This window comes from Cucumis melo, chromosome 3 (genome assembly GCF_025177605.1).
Source record: "Cucumis melo cultivar AY chromosome 3, USDA_Cmelo_AY_1.0, whole genome shotgun sequence".
Classification (NCBI taxonomy): domain Eukaryota; kingdom Viridiplantae; phylum Streptophyta; class Magnoliopsida; order Cucurbitales; family Cucurbitaceae; genus Cucumis; species Cucumis melo.
This window is the reverse complement of record NC_066859.1, coordinates 21,844,118-21,862,604: the sequence shown is the minus strand read 5'-3', so window position 1 is coordinate 21,862,604 and position 18,487 is coordinate 21,844,118. Positions and strand designations below refer to the sequence as shown.

Here is an 18,487-nt window from a genome sequence, read left to right as displayed (position 1 = left end):
TTTTCCCTTTTTTCATAATATTGCAAGTGTCCAAACTATATTGAGACTTGCTAACTTGTACATCCAATCTTACACAACAGTTGACCGTCTTAAATTTCGTTATCAAGTAACCCAAATGGTCATATAAAAACTGAAAAAGTTCCAAAAATTGGCCGTGAATTTAACTCAAAGAACCTAGGAGGATGACATATCATAATACCTTTTATAACACAGTACAAGCACACAATTTTGAAATAACTCTTTAGGGGATGCGAGCAACAAACAAGAAATTAAGCCAGAAATTTAATAGAGAGCATAATTCTAATCTTTTAAAGGAAGTATTGGTGTATTAGAAACTGACACATGCAGCAGAAGTTCATTCAATGCAAAGGGCTTCAGCTTAACGTTGAGGGCAGAGCGCTTCTTCAATTTCAATAGCCCTTTGCCTTTCCTCCCTCCACGTGAATTCCTTGTGTCGTTTAGCAACTAAAAGCCCCTGCGCAATATATAACCCAAATAATATAGTCATTTCCCATTCACTTGGGACTATAATCTGATATTCATACACTCCTTGGTTGAAATTGAACACACAAATCTAGCTCAAGAGATTCAGAGTTTTTACCTTTCTCCCCTTTTATGTATACTGTTAGGTATGGAAGGATGCAGTTGGTTGGTAATCCAAAAACATAAATGCGGGGGTGAACAAAGGATTTAACAAACAGGGTTCTAGGAATCTGTTTAACAGCAAATTAGAATTCTAAGAAACACTAATAACCCAAACATAACTTTAATACTGTTTTTAAAAATAAAGCTACTGACCTAAAATTTTGGCTTGTGGCTAGAGCTAAGGAAAAGTTGAGTTGTGGACTCTACGTCAAAGTTTAATTCAAGAAGTTTGTACTTTGTAGGTCTCACAAATAAAAGAACGCTAATTTTATTCTTATTGACTTTTTGCAACGTTGTAGTCCAAAAATTTACGACTCTTCAGACTCCACAATTTCACTGTCTGTCTTTTAAGAGGGTGTTTAAAACACAAAATTGAGTTTGAGTTATGAAGTTTAGAATTAATATTTTAGAGTTAGAAAATCTGTGTTGTATTTGCGTGCAGAGTTGTGAATATAGAGTTTTTCAATAAATAAGCAAAAGAGAGAAAAGTAAAAGATAAAGTTCATCAATAATATGCAAACTTAGTGAACAATAATGAAATTAGAGTCAGTTACTTAAAAAGTCGTGAATCACACCTCCTTGTGAAATTTGAAGAGCAAAACTACAATTTTGGGTAGCTTGTGGGCTATTGACCCGAAAGGAAAGTTAGATCTTTCCATGATAGGTTACTTCATTTCCCTTTTGATTCAGTAATAACCTTGTTACATAATATAGTTTATTAGATGAGGAGAAAGAGAGATCCGGAGAACATACCGAAACATGTCCTAATATATTTTATTTAAAAAAAAAGGCCAATAAATGATCCTCTCAAAAACACAATTTCCCTCGTAGGCTTAGCAATAAAAAGTTCGAACACCTTCAATTACTCAGAAGCACTATCCAGTATTTTATAAACAACCTACTGAATAAATGAATACAGAATTTCCCCATCTTATGTTGTTGGCAATAGCCACCTAGAAAATGACCGCCTAATTAAGAAACTGAGAATGATTCTCAACCTTCATCCACCTGTATGGAAAGCAATATTTATTAACACCTGAAAGCACATTGACTATAAATGAATCTAGCTACCATTGCAGTACATGAAGAGGAGAATGTAAAAGTAAAATCCACTAGTCATCTCATGACAAGGGATAGTGCTCTAGAATCCCGAAATGTCTCGACTTCATATCTATCTAAGAAGCAGCAATTCAAATTTTGATCTATAAGAGTAAAAACTATGTGCCTTCGTACATAAAAAATCAAGTGCCACAGTTCATTTAAAGTTTCTGAAGGTGTTGAGTTTACTTGCCAAAACATGTGAATCTTCAAAACATGGCCGTGGATCATGTGAAGTGCAACAGATGTACATCTTCCTACATTAAATCTAACCTTTTTTTGGTTTAGACTGTATAAAATGGCCACTACATACTAAATCATCTGTCACCAACATTTCCAACAAACTTTGCAGTCTATTTCTTCCTCCTTGTTTCTACCACTTCTTATATCCTTTTGGCTCTTGCTTTTATCAAACAAAGATGAAAAGATTCCCACTTGTGGCTCACATTTCTCTACTTTTCGGGATTTTTTTCATCATACTAATGATTGGTAGAAGTCTTGATGCTGCTCGCTGGGATCACAGTAAGAAAAATCATCATTTATGTGGTTTATATTGTCAACTTATCTTGCTTTTCTAGTGGCTGGGCATATGCATTCATGTTCACCTAACGCATGCAACAACATTTTACTCTGATTTAGATACATCTAAGCCTTTTGAGTGTGTAATGTTTCAGTGAGCTTTAATGCAGAAGATACTCACAGAACAGTTAACAATTCAAGGAACCAGCAGGTATTGTTTTAAGCCCACATTTCTCCACCTAGTTTTAAACATTATGCACGAAAATAACAAAAGTTCGCCCATCGGGTAGAAGAATAGGAAAAATATGAACAGTGCTCCTTGAACAAGACATACCGCAAGGTAATAACAGGGAAAAAGAAAACTTTTCTTAACTACCAAAAAAAGCCTCTTCAATCAGTTTCCTTGTCATGCGTGCCTGTGCAGGAAAAAACTAAAGAAGTACTTGGTATGGAGTTGTACCCTACAGGATCCAGCCTCCCAGACTGTTCCCATGCATGCGGACCATGTTTTCCGTGCAAAAGGGTGATGGTGAGCTTCAAATGCTCTGTTGCAGAGTCTTGTCCAACCGTCTACAGATGCATGTGTAAAGGAAAATATTATCACGTACCCTCCAATTGAGCATAAATTCAATTTGGAGGAATATGCAGCAAAAAACGAAGCAATTAATGATTTAGTTAGCACTTAGCACTGAGGTGACTTTGGATATAAAGAAGACTGAGACTACAGTCTCCGTTGATTTCATTAGGGTTATTTCCTTGTATTGGGATCATTCTGTCTAAGAAAGCAACCGAGACAACAAATTTTCAAGCCCAGGAAGTTCAATTAGGAAGTGAGATGTTGCGGTAGTTTAATTGTATGCGATAACATTTCCATTGTTGTATTCTACTTGTAATGGAATCTGGTTTATCATGTTCCCCACCTTCAAGTTGAGAATATGCAGTTGAATGTCTCAGAAAAACAAACCAGAATAAGAGGATGAGCCAGTGAAGTTTGTGATAACCAACATCTATGTTTTCACTTTCACCCCAAAAAGCATATCCTTTTAGCCAAAAAGTAAAGTTTGAGATTACTTGGCTGGAAACTATCAGGCAGCCAAATAATAATCACGATAATAAATCCTTGAACAAAGAAACGAATGGCAGAGTATCCCATCATAGAGCAAACAACAATAGCAGGTTTTCAGAAATTGATAATACCTGATCAGAGGGAAATTGTAGAAGAAGAGAAAATCGGCATAATAATATGAACATAGCAATGGCAATTCAAACAGATATTACACGACTGCACTGGCCTACCATTCTACACTATATACGTTTCAAAACTATCCAAGACACGTTCTATGCCAAATTGATTCTACTTCTATACCCCAAGATCACTCTTAGGCATGGGAAAACTGGCAATTGACAGTGGATATATTCTGCAAGAACCATATCTGTCACCAGAGCAGATTATATCAAAATGCATTCGAAAATCCAAACTACAGGAACCAGAATGATAATAGACAATCGGAACGATCTTCTAAGCCGATTTATCTAGCCAGATAAGTTGCAGAAAAATTTGTCAACAGATCAACAACTACGAACGTGAACGATTATCCAAACCGATCGAAGTAAAAAACGGGCAACACAAACTTTCATTTGGTAAAACGGTGGCCAATATACATCCACCTATAACGATTCGAATTTTAGGGAAACCCCCTTTGATCAGTTAAATAACATATCGCGTCCAGCAGCAAATGTCATCAATTAATTCGACAAAAAATATATGTATAATCAGATAATCTGACACTCAACCCGATTCCAAGAAGAAGAAAAAACACACACACACGCACGAATCCAGTAACCTTTCGAAACATCAGCTTTACATCTGAATCCGGACTATCAACTGACACTACTGGAACCATCCCCGCCGTTTCCCCCAGAGCAGCAAGGGTTTCCGTTCCCATGATGATGATTATCATCATCCTCCTGATCGCTGCCGTCCTCGTCGAAGGGTTTCTGCTTGTGAAATATACAGCACTTCTTGGAGCTCTTTTTCTGCATGAACTCGTTATCGACGGTGCCTTCCTTCCAGGAGACCTTCTTCTTCTTCCGATTGAGACGGAGCACTAGGGTTTCGGGGGGTTGAGAGGAAGAAGAACCGTTGGGTAAGATGACGGTGGTGGTGGTGAGTGAAGGGGAGGAGGAGGTCAATGCTCCGGAAGCGGTCATGGGTGCCCTGGCCATCTATGATCGAGAAAATCTGTAATCGGAATGAGAATTGGGATAAAGGGAAGAAACTGCGAATTCCTCTCTTTTTCATTTCAAGCAGACCGCGGAAATAGTCGGTCCGCTCGTATCTCCAACCTTGCCGCCAAATGCTAATGTTATTATATTCGGATATTCCATCCCCATCCCCCTCTTTTTAATTAAATTAAAATTAAAATATTAAATCAAAATCGGACTATTTTCAAACAAAGTAAAAATCAATCAAAATATTTACAAAAATTTACCAAAATATTATTTGAACGTAATAAAGCAGGATGAAAGATGAACCATTGTAGATCAAAATAGATTACTACTTATATATACTTTATGTGATATTTTGCAATTTATTTTCAAAAGTTTTGACGCTTAATTTTAGTTTTAGAAATTTAATAAATGTTAAATTTAATCTACGAAAGCTAATTGATGGAAATTAATTAAATAACAATAATTTTCAAAAACAAAATATCTAAAGCGTGATTGTTACCCATTTTGTTTTTTTAGGTTTTGGTTTCTAAAAATTATGCCTATTTACTTGTGTTTTCTTACAAAGATTTGCATCTTTTCAAGAACATTTGTTGAATTATTAGTCAAACATAAAAAATGAAACATAAGTTTTTAAAACTGCTTTTTTATATATTTTCAAAATGCGGTTTGATTTTTTAAACCATTAATAAAAAGTATAACGCCCCGCCCAGTGTCACAATCGTAACTTCTCAACACGATTGTGCGGCACTTGCTTAGCTCAATCAGCAAGTCAGCCGTTCGAAAATCGGAATCCGCGGTCAAACTCGCGGTATGACGTAGCCTCCCTTCCCGTTATTGGAAAAATGTTTTTATAAAACGGGAGAGAGAAAGTAAATAGTTGAAAACGTCATAAAGAAAGCATTGAAGACTGTCAATTGCAAGGAAAATAACTCAACATGCAAAGAGTGCGACAAGGCTTGGGCGGGGGTCGGACTTAGTCATGTACCCCCTATAGTACATATTGAGAATTTTGGCCTTGGCAGGCTTGCATATGAAAAAGCCGAAATGTCACACTATGACTCGGCGACACCTAAACGAAAGAATTAACCTAAACTACTTTCAAGACATAAAGATAAAGTGATTTGGGGGTATTCGGGCATACGACCATCGGTAAATAATACCATGGACAATTATGCCTTTGACATTCTCCCCCACCTAAATGGTTGACGTCCCCGTCAACTGGCGAAGCTTGAAATCTTCTATCTTCTGCTTCCACGCTTCAAGATCTTCGACACGTTCCCAGCTGGTCTCCTCCACAAGAAGGTTCTTCCACTTTACCAGATACTCGTGGATCTTTCGTGCGGGTCTTCTGCCCCTCCTTACTCGCTCGGCCAGAATTTCTTCAACATCTTTGTCTTCCTTCTGACTAAGGTCGATAATTGGGCGAGTTACGATATTCCGTTGTAGGTCTTCCGTGTCTTGGTGGTACGGCTTCAGGTTGCTGACATGAATTACTGGGTAGATTTTCATCCATGTGGGCAACGCTACTCTGTAAGAAGTATTCCCTACCTTTTTCAGCACTTCAATTGGTCCTTCGTACTTCCTGACGAGACGTTGGTTTTTGCGTCCTCGAAACCTGACTTGCTCTGGTCGTAGTTTGATGAGTACCTGGTCTCCCGCTCGAAACTCAAGGGGCCGTCGCTTCTTATCTGCCCACTTCTTCATCCGCTTCGATGCTTTTTCTAAGTACGCTCGGGCGATGTCGTTTGTCTGTCTCCACTCCTTCGTGAAATTGAGGGCTTGAGGGTTCTTCCCTGCAAAAGGATGATCAACAAGGTGTGGCAGTACTGGTTGCCTCCCAGAAACAATCTCAAATGGGCTTCTCCCTGTAGATGAACTTGTCTGAGCGTTGAAACAGAATTGGGCTACGTCCAACAGCTGGACCCAATTCTTTTGCCTTGCGTTTACAAAATGGTGCAAGTATTCCTCGAGCATGCAGTTGAATCGCTCAGTCTGGCCGTCAGTTTGGGGATGGTAGCTTGAGGATATGTTCAGACTCGTCCCCAAGAAGGAAAATAACTTCGTCCAAAAGGAGCCAATGAATCTACCATCTCTGTCGCTCACTATACTTGTCGGGACTCCCCACAATTTAACAACATGCTTAAAGAACAATTGAGCTGTTGTTTCTGCTGAACACTGCTTGGTGGCGGGGATGAAGGCGGCGTACTTTGAAAAACGATCAATGATGACTAAAATGGCTTCAAAGTCGCCTACCTTAGGGAGATGGGTGATGAAGTCCATAGAGACACTCTCCCAAGGTCTTGTTGGAACCGTAGAGGGTCAAGAAGTCCAGCAACCTTCACTTTTTCTACCTTATCTTGTTGGCAGATGAGACACGTCTTAGTGTACTGCATGACATCATCTCTCATATTCGGCCAAAAGTAGCCCTTCTTCAGCAGGGCGTACGTCCGCTGCCATCCGGGATGGCCAACCCATAGAGTGTCGTGACACTCGTACAACAATTTCTTCCTTAAGTCCCCTGCTCTTGGAACATATAGTCGATTGCCCTTTGTGACTAACAAGTCTTCCTCGACCCAAAACTGTCGTGTTTTGCCCGCCTTCGCTAAATTCATGACATTCTGAGCGGCATGATCTTTCTGTAGGAACTCTCTCAAGGTGTCTCTGACCGACCCACCAATCTCGCTCTCCTAGAGGTGAGCTAACAGGCATATGGCTGCATGTTCTTGTTTTCGACTTAGGGCATCCGCAGCCTGGTTGCTCGACCCCTTCTTATGCTCAAATTCGAAGTCGAACTCGGCCAGAAATTCCTGCCATCTTGCTTGTTTCGAAGTCAACTTTGGCTGGGTAAAGAAGTGGCAGGTTGCACTGTTGTCCGTCTTCACTACAAACGACGACCCTAGTAGGTATTGTCTCCAGGCCCTCAAACAATGTATTACTGCGAGCATTTCTTTTTCGGATACAGTATACCTCCTTTCGGCTGCATTCAATTTTTGACTTTCGTATGCGATCGGGTGTCCATTCTGTAGGAGCACACCCCCCAACGCATAATCAGACGCATCTGTCCCGACTTCGAAAGGTTTGGTCACATCCGCAATCCCTAGAAGTGGCCCCTCCATCAAGGCTTGTTTTAGGCTGTCGAAGGCGGCTTGGCACTCGGGGTCCCAATTCCAGTGAACGTCTTTTTTCAGTAGCTCAGTTAGCGGGCTTTCTCGTTTCGAGAATCCCTCGACAAATCGACGATAGTAATTTGCCAACCCGAGGAAGGAGCGTAACTCTAAGACTGATTTCGGCATTGCCCAGTCGCGTATCGCAGCAATCTTCCCTTCTTCCATTCCAATTCGGCCACACTCTATCACATGGCCCAAGAAGTTTATCCGCTCTTGTGCAAAAGAGCATTTTTCTCTTTTGACGTACGGTTGATTCTCCTTCAATTTCTGAAAAACCTTTTATAGGTGGTCTCTATGTTCCTCCATGGTCGTACTATAGACCACTATATCATCCAGGTAGACTACTACGAATTTATCGAGATATTCGTGGAAGACCTGGTTCATCAACGTGCAGAAGGTGGCAGGGGCATTGGTGAGACCAAATGGCATTACGAGGAATTCGAACGCACCATATCGGGTGACACAGGTTGTCTTCGGTTCATCTCCCTCTGCAATTCTCACTTGGTAGTATCCCGACCGCAAGTTTAACTTTGAAAAATACTTTGCCCCATGTAAGCGGTCGAACAAGTCAGTAATTATGGGAAGTGGATACTTGTTACAGACTGTGAGCTTATTTAGGGCACGATAATCAATGCACAGTCGTAAACTCCCATCTTTCTTCCTTTGGAAAAGAACTGGGGCCCCATACGGAGCTTTTGCAGGCCTGATAAACCCTGCATTCAGTAGTTCATCTAACTGTTTCCGAAGTTCAGCTAACTCCGGAGGCGCCATACGATAAGCATTCTTCGCAGGCGGTTTTACCCCTGGCACTAACTCGATCTCATGATCAATCATTCTCCGAGGTGGCAAGGACTTGGGTAAACTATCGGGCATCACATCACGGTATTTCTCTAGCACGCGCATGATCTCCTTAGGGACTGTCTCCCCTGAGTTCTCTGACGATTTGAGTGGGATGGCTATAAATGTTGGTTCGTCTCGAGAGAGACCCTTCTTTAATTGCATGGCCGAGATCATTTTCAATCCATCTGGTTGACGTAGGTCAGTCTGTACTACCGAGGGTGTAGGTCCAGTGATCACCAAGCATTTGGCCAAAGGCATTGGGATTACCTGATGTTCAAGTAGGAACTCCATTCCCAGTACCACATCAAAGTCATCCATTTTTACTACTACAAAGTCTACGAGGCCACTCCATCCTCCCAATCTTATCATCGTTCGTTTCACTAGTCCGATGATAGGTAGGGCAGCAGAATTCACGGCTTTCATTCTTCCAGCATCCTTTTCCCAGCGGAGATTCAAACGTTTAGCTTCTACTTCTGTTATGAAATTGTGGGTGGCACCAGAGTCAACCATAGTGCTTTTGGTTGGCTTTTGGTTGATCCAGGTGTCGACGTACATTAAGTCCCTTTCCACTGGCGTGTTCATCTCCCCCACCTTTTTCTGGAGAGATGACAGAAATTTCAAGGCCCCCATTCGAGGGTTATCAACTTCTTCTGTCTGGTCTACTTCTCTCTCGGTCTGACTTTGTTGATTGTCTGAATCTGAGGCTAAAGATGCCTGGAATGCATTGAAAGCAGTTTTGTTCGGGTATTCCCTGGCCATGTGTGGTCCCTTACATATGAAGCAACTAAGAGGACGATTGGACAGATTCTGGTTACTTGATCCTCGCCAGGAGTTTCCAGTATTCGATTGATGGGATCTTCGATCTCCATTAAAGCGTCTGTCCCCTCCTGTAGTTTTAGGAGAACTTGGGCGGTTGTTCCTACTTCCTCCAGATGAGGAACTTGGATGATGTCTCGTATCTTGAGAGTCGTTAGATAGGTCAAACAGCCGTTCGGCTGCAGCGTACGCGGACGTGAGGTCTTGAACTCTTTCTTCATATAGCTTTGTCTTCGCCCACGGCTTCAATCCTTTGACAAAACAGAAAACTTTGTCTTTCTCGGACATATCGCGTATATCCAACATCAGTCCTGCGAACTGCTTCACATACTCCCGAATACTACCGGTGTGTTTCAGCTCGCGTAACTTCCATCGAGCCAAGATCTTGACATTTTCAGGGAAGAATTGTGAGCGAAGCTCTCTCTTCAAAGCGTCCCAAGTATCTATTGTGCAACGTCCCTCCTGGATGTCAACAAATCGGGACCTCCACCATAACTTGGCATCCTCAGACAGATGCATCGTCGCCAACGTGACTTTGGCTTCCTCTGTAACCGTGTTTGTGGCCCTGAAGTACTGCTCCAGGTCAAAGATATAGTTTTCTAGGGCCTTCGCGTCTCTTTCCCCATAGAAGGGCTTTGGTTCCGGTATCTTCACTCTACTAACCGGAATGGCTCCCCCAGCGGGAGCTTGATTTTCCATTGCTCGCATTGTGAGGCTCAGTCTCGCATTCACATCTGCGATTTCATTTCTGACGACATCGAGGGTAGCTCGGAAGTCCTCTGACATGCCGTTTATCATCTCTAACAGCGTCTTTTGAGAGCTATCCAGCTCTTGAACACGCTCCTCAATATGGGCAACAGAGCCCGTCGAACTGTCTCCACGCTCGTAGTTGACAGTTCTTCCGATGTTTATAGTTGTTTCTAGGGCGTCGACCCTTGTCATCAACTCTTGTATCGGAAACCCTTCGACACGGCCAGCTACCGCATCGATCGTATTAGTTTTCTCGGAAATTTCATCGAGACGAGACTCCAAGTAGCGGATGGAGTCGGGAACTTCGACTAGGTAGAGCATCTGTTCTTCTAGCTCTACTAGTCGGTCTTTCTGGGCCTTGCCCGATGGATTCGACGACGACATGTTTCGGTTTATCGTCAATTAGCCAATTTGGCTCTGATACCACTTGTCACAATCGTAACTTCTCAACACGATTGTGCGGCACTTGCTTAGCTCAATCAGCAAGTCAGCCGTTCGAAAATCGGAATCCGCGGTCAAACTCGCGGTATGACGTAGCCTCCCTTCCCGTTCTTGTAAAAATATTTTTATAAAACGGGAGAGAGAAAGTAAATAGTTGAAAACGTCATAAAGAAAGCATTGAAGACTGTCAATTGCAAGGAAAATAACTCAACATGCAAAGAGTGCGACAAGGCTTGGGCGGGGGTCGGACTTAGTCATGTACCCCCTATAGTACATATTGAGAATTTTGGCCTTGGCAGGCTTGCATATGAAAAAGCCGAAATGTCACACTATGACTCGGCGACACCTAAACGAAAGAATTAACCTAAACTACTTTCAAGACATAAAGATAAAGTGATTTGGGGGTATTCGGGCATACGACCATCGATAAATAATACCATTGACAATTATGCCCTTGAGACCCAGCACACGTCCTTAAACTTGTCGTGCGAAACGGAATGTGACTTAAAACCTTTGAACATTAAGCCATTTCAATGCACCCATAGATTTACGTAGGGGCCAAATGTCATGAGCATGCTTGTCCAAGGCATTGTTTGCCCATGACCGCATGCCGAACATCCTCAAACCACCTTATCTTTATGTTTTGTACTTAAGTTTATTACTTTCATTTAGTTATCACCGAGCTAGAGTGTGACATTTCAATATTTTCATATGCAAGCCTGTCAAAACTAAAATTGTTACAAATGTACTATAGGGGAGACATAGTAGTTGAATCCCTGACCAAGCCTTGTTGTACTATGTGCAATCTAAGCTTTCCTTGCAATTTACAATGCTCAATGCTTTCTTTAACGATGTTTTCAATGAATTTCTTTCTCTCTCATGTTTCATTTTTTCTCAAAACGTGAAGGGAGGCTACATCGTACTGCAAGTTTGTCCGCAACTTTCGAATTTTAGACAGCTGACTTGTTCACCGAGTTAGAACAAGTGTCGCACAATCGTCCGTCCCGTACTTGAAGAGTTGCGATTGTGACAAGTGGTATCAGAGTTTTGTTAGCTCCTTGGTTAAGCGAGACGCAAGTATATTAAGCAACTGCCAGAGTCGCAATCTGAGCAACTGGCCGAGATTAAGGAGCAATTCTTGTATATGAGAGAATTGCCAAATGAAGTAAGATTTCTCCAAACCCGGCTAAGGGGGTTGGAAGAAAAAGTTGGAGAAGTAGACGCCTTGAACATCCGAGTAGATGGACTATCCATAAGTGAATTGACATTGAGGGTTGATTCGTTGGAACACAAGACCACCCAAGCAGGCACTTTTGAACGTGGGAGTAGCTCTTCGAGCTGTGTTGCACACATGGAAGAGTGCGTCGAAGAGCTTGATTGTTCCCAAAAGACAATGCTAAAGTTGTTCAGTGACCTGTCTAACGACTTTAGAGTGACAATCGAGACAATCAAGACCGAGATGGTCGAGATGAAGATGCAAGTAAATTTGACGATGCAAGCAGTGGGGAACTAGACCCTGAATCAAGTATGTAATGTTTTGAGTAGGCTCAAGATCCCAGAACCTAAGGCCTTCAATGGGAACCACGATGCTAAAGAGCTTGAAATTTTCATCTTCGATATGGAACAATACTTTAAGGCTAGTGGAACCAATTCTGAAGCAACCAAGGTGACATTAGTCTCCATGCATCTATATGATGATACAAAACTCTAGTGGAGGTCGAAAGTGAATGACGTCTAGAATGGTCTATGTACCATTGACACATGGGAAGACCTAAAAAAAGAACTAAGGGCTCATTTCTTCCACGAAAAATGTTGAATTTATCGGTAAAAGAAAACTGCAGGAACTCAAACACATTGGAACCATCATGGAGTATGTGAAAACAGTTCTCAGGTGTTATGTTGGATATTCAAGACATGTTAGAAAAGGACATGATATTCTACTTTGTAGAAGGGCTCAAGTCGTGGGCCTGGACTAAGTTATATGAACAGAAAGTTCAAGATCTTGCCTCTACTCTTGCTTCTGCAGACTGATTGTTTGACTACGGCGGTGACCAAGGGTTCCAAAAGAAGAATGTGACTACATTGAACACAAGGAATAGGATCTCAAGCCTAATCCCCCAAGAAACTTCACAAACGATAAGAAACCACTGACCTCAAGCTCTAACACTTCTCAAGGAGCACACCTATCAAATTCACATTAGACAAGACCCATTTCTTGCTTCTTATGTAAAGGCCCCCATTGGGTAGCCTAATGCCCACATTGAGGCTCGCTGACAGCTTTGCAAGCCTCCTTACAGTGTTCTAATGATTTGCAGGCAGAAACAGAAGCGAAAAGGGAAGATGAAGGGGACGCACCTCAAATGGGTGCATTAAAATTCTTATCGGTAATCCAAAAGAAGGTATCTCATTAGAAAGATGCTCTTGAGGGACTCATATTTGTTAACGCAGTCTTAAACTTTAAAACAACAAAGAGCACCATATTATACTTAGGTGCAACTCACAACTTCATTTCTGAACAAGAAGCACGTCGATTGGAATTAAAGATTGAGAAGGATACAAGAAAGATGAAAGCTGTGAACTCTGAAGCCTTGCTAATTGTTGGGGTATAAAAAAGGTTATCTATAAAATTAGGTGAGTGGAGAGGAGACATTGACTTAGTCGTGGTTCGTATGGATGACTTTGACGTAGTACTCAGTATGAAATTTCTCTTACAACACAAAGTCATCCCCATGCGATTAGCTCAGTGTATGGTAGTAACGAGCAATAACTTGATAGTGAACCAAGCGAAAATCAAACAACCAAGTAGGGTGAGAATGATTTCAGCCGTACAACTGAAAAAAGGCCTCAATAGAGAATAGTTGACCTTCATGGGCATTCCGTTGGTGGATAAGTAAACATAAATGGGAATTGTCTCAACTAAGATCCAGAAAGTTTTGAATGAATATGTTGATATTATATCGCCTGAACTACCGAAGACATTGCCTCCTCGACAGGGGATTGATCACGAGGTCAAACTTGTCCCATGGACTAAGCCTCCAACAAAGAATGCTTACCAGATGGCTCTACCTGAGTTAGCTGAGCTCAGGAAACAGTTGGACGAGTTATTGACCACCAAATTTATCAGGCCTGCGAAAGTGCCTTATGGAGCTCCTGTACTGTTTCAAAAGAAGAAAGATGGGACACTAGACTGTGCATAAACTACCGAGCTTTAAACAAAGTCACGGTTTGAAATAGATGTCCCCTCTCGATCATAAACGATTTGCTTGACCAATTGAATGGAACTCAGTACTTCACGAAGCTTGATCTCCGGTAAGGCTACAATCAAGTTCAAATAGCACAAGGGGATGAACCGAAGACTACATGTGTTACAAGGTATGAGGCCTTCGAATTCCTCGTAATGACCTTCAACTTAAACAATGCCCCCGCAAACTTTTGCACCTTAATGAATCATGGGTTCCATGAATATCTATGAAAAAACAGTGAGATAATCAATTAAGCCTTCAGTTAATACTAAAGCTAATAACAGTTGTAATAGCTAGAGGGACAGCAGAGGAGAATAACACATGAAACTTTGTTAACTCAGTTCAGCTAATATTGCCTATGTCTAGAGAGCTGCGTACAACCTTGATGAGTAATCTTTATTAATATTCACTTGAGTTAATATATATCGATACAACATATGGTACTCTGTTCAATAATATAACTTAATAACATGTGTCTTGACATCAGACTCTAGGCTCCCCCTGAATTACTTATCTTCACGATGTCTAGTTTCAGGCTCCCCCTGAACACATGATTGAATATCTTTGGCAACGTCTTTAGATCCCTCTAAAGATCCTCGTGATCATACCAATCACTTGTCACGTTTGTTACTCATCAATTATTGTTACTACGATCAATATGACGACCTCAGACATAAGATCATCGTACCTTTGGAACTCAGTAGCTTCTGCGGATGACGCTGAAGTGAAAGATCTTCTTCAATTTTTATTTTTTTGTTTCTTCGACGCCCACATAACAACTACGTAACGTCACATATATAATATATGTATAAATCTTCTTTTCTCAACAAGATTCCTAGAATAGTGGAAAATCTTTTATCTCTTAAATATCTCATATTTTAATTCATTAATCAAAGATATTTAGTAAAAAATCAAAGATATTTAGTCAAAGATATTCCATAAAATCTTTTAGACAAAAACTCCAACAAACTCCCCATTTTTGTCTAAATAGAATTTATTTTCTGGTTCAACTGTGTCACACATTTGAGTGATAACAATGTGTCATAAACCACAGATTTCAGCAATGATGAAATCATTTCTCAAAATACGAACAAACTGTTTTCAATTTCTTCAGTCATCAAAGGAAAAAAAACAACAAAACAACTTCTGTTACTAGAAGACAAACAACACACAGAGTAAACAATCTTCAAAACAATCATCAACCGAACAAAAACAGCAAAACCAGCGACAATATCAGCCTGCACCATCACCACCAACTCCCCATTTGAACTAGAAAAAAATACATCAATCAGTACTAGGCTTCCCTCGACTTGAGAATGGAGCAAAAGTCTTCAAATGACGAATAAGAGAGTCGATTTCCAAACGTCGTCCAGACATCAGACTAATGGCAGTAGCTAGTGAACGAGACTCAATTGTAAGGGAATTAAGAATTCTGGAAGCCAACTTCTTATCAACAAAGAACCCATCAATAGCTTCATCCCAATCCATCGTATCAAACACTCGAGGCCCTCGAGACGGATGCACATCATGATCTATGTCAGGCACATGACTGCCCTAAAAGAGTCTATAGCTCAGTGATAATGTCTTAGGATCAGGGTCAGGTGCGTCCGAGGTGGTCAATACAGCAACATTTAAGTGTGGTAGTAAACCAGAAAAGAACCTTGGTAGAGCAATCGGAAGCTTAACCCAAAATGATCCAAGATGGCTTAATAGCTGATTATAGATAAATGCACCAGCGTCTACCCTGTTATCATTGCAGATGTGATAAAAGAAGGTTCCTAACGCAACTGAAACACTAGAGGCATGGGATGAAGGAAACCAATTGGCAATACCAATCTTATGCAGTATGGCATACTTAACACTTAGAGCAACTGCAGGTATACCATTCACAGGCCACGAGGATAATGTCCCTCTAAACATTACAGAGGCCAAAACATCAGTTTATGGGGATGATGGAGAAATTAAGTTAATTGAAACAACATTTCTCAGAAAACCATTTATCACAGTAGGGAAAATTGTAAATTTAAAGCCCCTAACATGAACCGTCTGATAATCTGGGCTACTTGGGTCATTGAAATCAGCTGGAAAATTAATTATAAATTCTCTAATAAGTTGAGGATAAAATGGGCCCTCATCCGAAATAGTTTTAGACAATCCAGCCTTCTCAATCAGATTCATAATGCTCACACATGAATGATGTTTGTCTGAAATATTTACCTCGTATGCTATCCTTCGTTGCACAAAAAATTTCCAACGTTGTACGTTTTCCTCAAGATGAAATGATATACCATCAATTGGGACTGTAGAAACTGATGGAGTTTCTTGTTGAGCACTTGGATCGACAGTATCAGTAACAGGAACTTCATCATTATGATCACCAGGGGCAACAGGCTCAACACTGTCGACATTATCAAGAGGGGTTTCTTCACTTTGAGCTTCAGTTCCTCCTTTAGGTACGCTAGATGCAACAGGCGGAACAGCATGTGGATCAGACGGAGCAGCAATGTTCGAAATGGGAGACTGAATTGGAGAAGAATAAAGCGATGGTTCTGGTTCTACAGAAGACGTTTGACGAAGACCAGAGGTAGGGACGAACACACCCTCAGACGATGAACTCTCTTAAGAGTGATCAAACAAGACATGATCAGCAAATTTTTCAGGAACAACATCAGGTGCAGTAACCTTCTTCACTAATCGGGCCGGAGGAACATCATCTAGGTCATCGGAGTCCATGTCAAAGAGATGAGCCTCAGATACAGCTGGTGCAGTTTCGTCATCTTTCATAGCATTTCCAGAAACTATTTTTTCGTGTACCGATTTAGTCGAACCACTAGGAATGTTTGCATGTGCTTTTTCAGACGGAAGTTTATATGGTCTCCGTGCGGAGTGCTTTTGAATCGCAGCCCACGAACTCGTATGCCATGCACAATTGCTCTTGGACTCGGAGCTTCAAGTATTTCCTCAGTGGACTTGTCAGTGTAGGTTCCTTTACGAGTGTTCACCATTGTTGAATATTCTTAAGAATAATAAACTTCAACCAAAATCACAGTTGAATACAAGAAGATAAAGAAGTCTGACGATCCGAGAATGAAGCGTGTAGCTTAAAAAGCCCTGAAGCCTTTATAATTACTCTCTCTTACAAAGAAGGATTACCACATAAGCCAAAGAGATAGGCGTTAATCCTTATTTCGGTGCAAACAAGCCCATCATTACGGAACGTGCAAAAGTGCTCCGTCATTTTAGCTAATTAAGGAGCTATATTTTACAAACTCCTAAACAGGCACGTAAATGCTCAAACGTGGTTGCTTCAAGGGGTTTAGTGAAAATGTCACCCAATTGTGAGTTCGAGCGAATGTGTTGTAAATGTAATAACCTTATTTTCAATGAGATCTCTAATAAAGTGATGCCTTATATCAATATGCTTAGTGCGACTATGCTGGACTGGATTTTTCGATATATCTATGGCACTCATATTATCACAATATAAGGTCATAATATCTTGGATAATCCCATATTCATTCAACATATTTTTCATCCATATCATTTGAGTACACCCACTCCCTGCAACTATATACTCCGCTTCTGCTGATGATAGAGATACACAATTTTGTTTCTTACTGAACCATGAAACAAGGTTATTCCCAAGAAAGAAACATCCACCAGAAGTGCTTTTCCGATCATCAACAGAACCTTCCCAGCCTGCATCACAATATCCCACCAGTTCAGAGGATGTATCATAGGAGTACAGAATCCCGAAATCAGTTGTTCCATGAACATATTTTATTATTCGTTTAACTGCATTTAAATGAGAGGTACGTGGGTCTGACTGATACCGAACACATATTCCCACAACATAGGCAATATCAGGTCTGCTTGCTATCAAATATAAAAGGCTTCCAATCATGCTTCTACACAATTTATGATCGACTGCAGTACCTACCGTATCCTTGGTAATTTTAGCATGAGTGGCAGCTGGAGTCTTTTTATACTCTGACTGATACAGACCAAACTTCTTGACTAAGTTCTTGGCATACTTCTCTTGTGATATAAACATTCTCACACTTCTCTATTTGAGCTGCAACCCCAGAAAGCATGACAGTTCGCCTACTAGGCTCATTTCGAATTCTGATTTCATTATGTTAATGAAATTATTAACAAGTGTTTTAGGAAATCCACCAAAGATGATGTCATGAACATAAATTTGAGCTACAATGAGATCAGTGCTGGTTCTATTTATGAATAGTATCTTGTCAGTCTCACCCATGGAATATCCTATTTCACCAAGATACATTGTTAGTCGTTCATACCAAGCCCGAGGAGCTTGCTTTAACCCATATAGAGCTTTATTCAGCGTGTAGACATACTGAGGAAATTCAGAATCAACAAACCCTTTAGGTTATGCTACATAGACTTCCTCATTTAAGTATCCATTTAGGAAGGCACTTTTAACGTCCATTTGAAACAATTTAAATTTTTGGAAACATGATATACTGAGCAAAAGGTGAATAGCTTCAAGTCTAACCACAAGTGCAAAAGTTTCATCAAAATCAACACCTTCTACTTGTGCATAACCTTGAGCCACTAAACAGGCCTTGTTTCTTATTACACTAATAGATTCATCAGTTTTATTTTTAAAGATCCGCTTAGTTCCTATGATGTTCGCCCCATCAGGTAGGGGTGAGCATGGTAGGCCGAAAAATCGAAACGACCGACCGAAATCGAACGAATCGATGTCGG

At 40.8% G+C, this 18,487-nt stretch overlaps 3 protein-coding genes and 1 long non-coding RNA gene across 4 annotated transcripts; 1 reads left to right on the top strand and 3 right to left on the bottom strand.

The window, feature by feature from the left end:
* Window positions 1-306: 306 nt before the first annotated feature.
* Window positions 307-1,780, bottom strand: LOC127148718 (uncharacterized). Its single transcript, XR_007819755.1, has 2 exons — window positions 602-1,780; window positions 307-475 (listed from the first exon to the last, which is right to left on the bottom strand). It is a non-coding gene; the product is annotated as an uncharacterized LOC127148718 (long non-coding RNA).
* Window positions 1,781-1,956: 176 nt separating this feature from the next.
* LOC103496551 (protein EPIDERMAL PATTERNING FACTOR 1) lies at window positions 1,957-3,188 on the top strand. Its single transcript, XM_008458453.3, has 3 exons — window positions 1,957-2,265; window positions 2,418-2,473; window positions 2,687-3,188. Exons 1-3 carry the CDS (start codon window positions 2,163-2,165, stop codon window positions 2,879-2,881), a joined length of 354 nt encoding a protein of 117 aa, XP_008456675.1. The 5' UTR covers window positions 1,957-2,162; the 3' UTR covers window positions 2,882-3,188.
* A 685-nt stretch (window positions 3,189-3,873) lies between these two features.
* LOC103496550 (protein phosphatase 1 regulatory subunit INH3) lies at window positions 3,874-4,638 on the bottom strand. Its single transcript, XM_008458452.3, has one exon. The coding sequence runs from the start codon at window positions 4,486-4,488 to the stop codon at window positions 4,144-4,146; it is 345 nt and encodes a 114-aa protein (XP_008456674.2). The 5' UTR covers window positions 4,489-4,638; the 3' UTR covers window positions 3,874-4,143.
* A 10,396-nt stretch (window positions 4,639-15,034) lies between these two features.
* On the bottom strand, window positions 15,035-16,755 carry LOC127148689 (uncharacterized). Its single transcript, XM_051082885.1, has 5 exons — window positions 16,659-16,755; window positions 16,391-16,548; window positions 15,745-16,270; window positions 15,411-15,660; window positions 15,035-15,299 (listed from the first exon to the last, which is right to left on the bottom strand). Exons 1-5 carry the CDS (start codon window positions 16,753-16,755, stop codon window positions 15,035-15,037), a joined length of 1,296 nt encoding a protein of 431 aa, XP_050938842.1.
* Window positions 16,756-18,487: the final 1,732 nt, after the last annotated feature.

Excerpts from the sequence above, each read along its gene's own strand:
- LOC127148689 (XM_051082885.1), bottom strand. The coding sequence starts at position 16,755 with ATGGTGAACACTCGTAAAGGAACCTACACTGACAAGTCCACTGAGGAA. Across the intron at positions 16,549-16,658 it reads TGTGCATGGCATACGAGTTC|TTTCTGGAAATGCTATGAAA; the intron begins GTGGGCTGCGAT and ends ACGAAAAAATAG. Across the intron at positions 16,271-16,390 it reads CTGAAAAATTTGCTGATCAT|TCTCCCATTTCGAACATTGC; the intron begins GTCTTGTTTGAT and ends TCTCCAATTCAG.
- LOC103496551 (XM_008458453.3), top strand. The coding sequence starts at position 2,163 with ATGAAAAGATTCCCACTTGTGGCTCACATTTCTCTACTTTTCGGGATT. Across the intron at positions 2,266-2,417 it reads TGCTGCTCGCTGGGATCACA|TGAGCTTTAATGCAGAAGAT; the intron begins GTAAGAAAAATC and ends GTAATGTTTCAG. Across the intron at positions 2,474-2,686 it reads ACAATTCAAGGAACCAGCAG|GAAAAAACTAAAGAAGTACT; the intron begins GTATTGTTTTAA and ends GTGCCTGTGCAG.
- LOC103496550 (XM_008458452.3), bottom strand. The coding sequence starts at position 4,488 with ATGGCCAGGGCACCCATGACCGCTTCCGGAGCATTGACCTCCTCCTCC.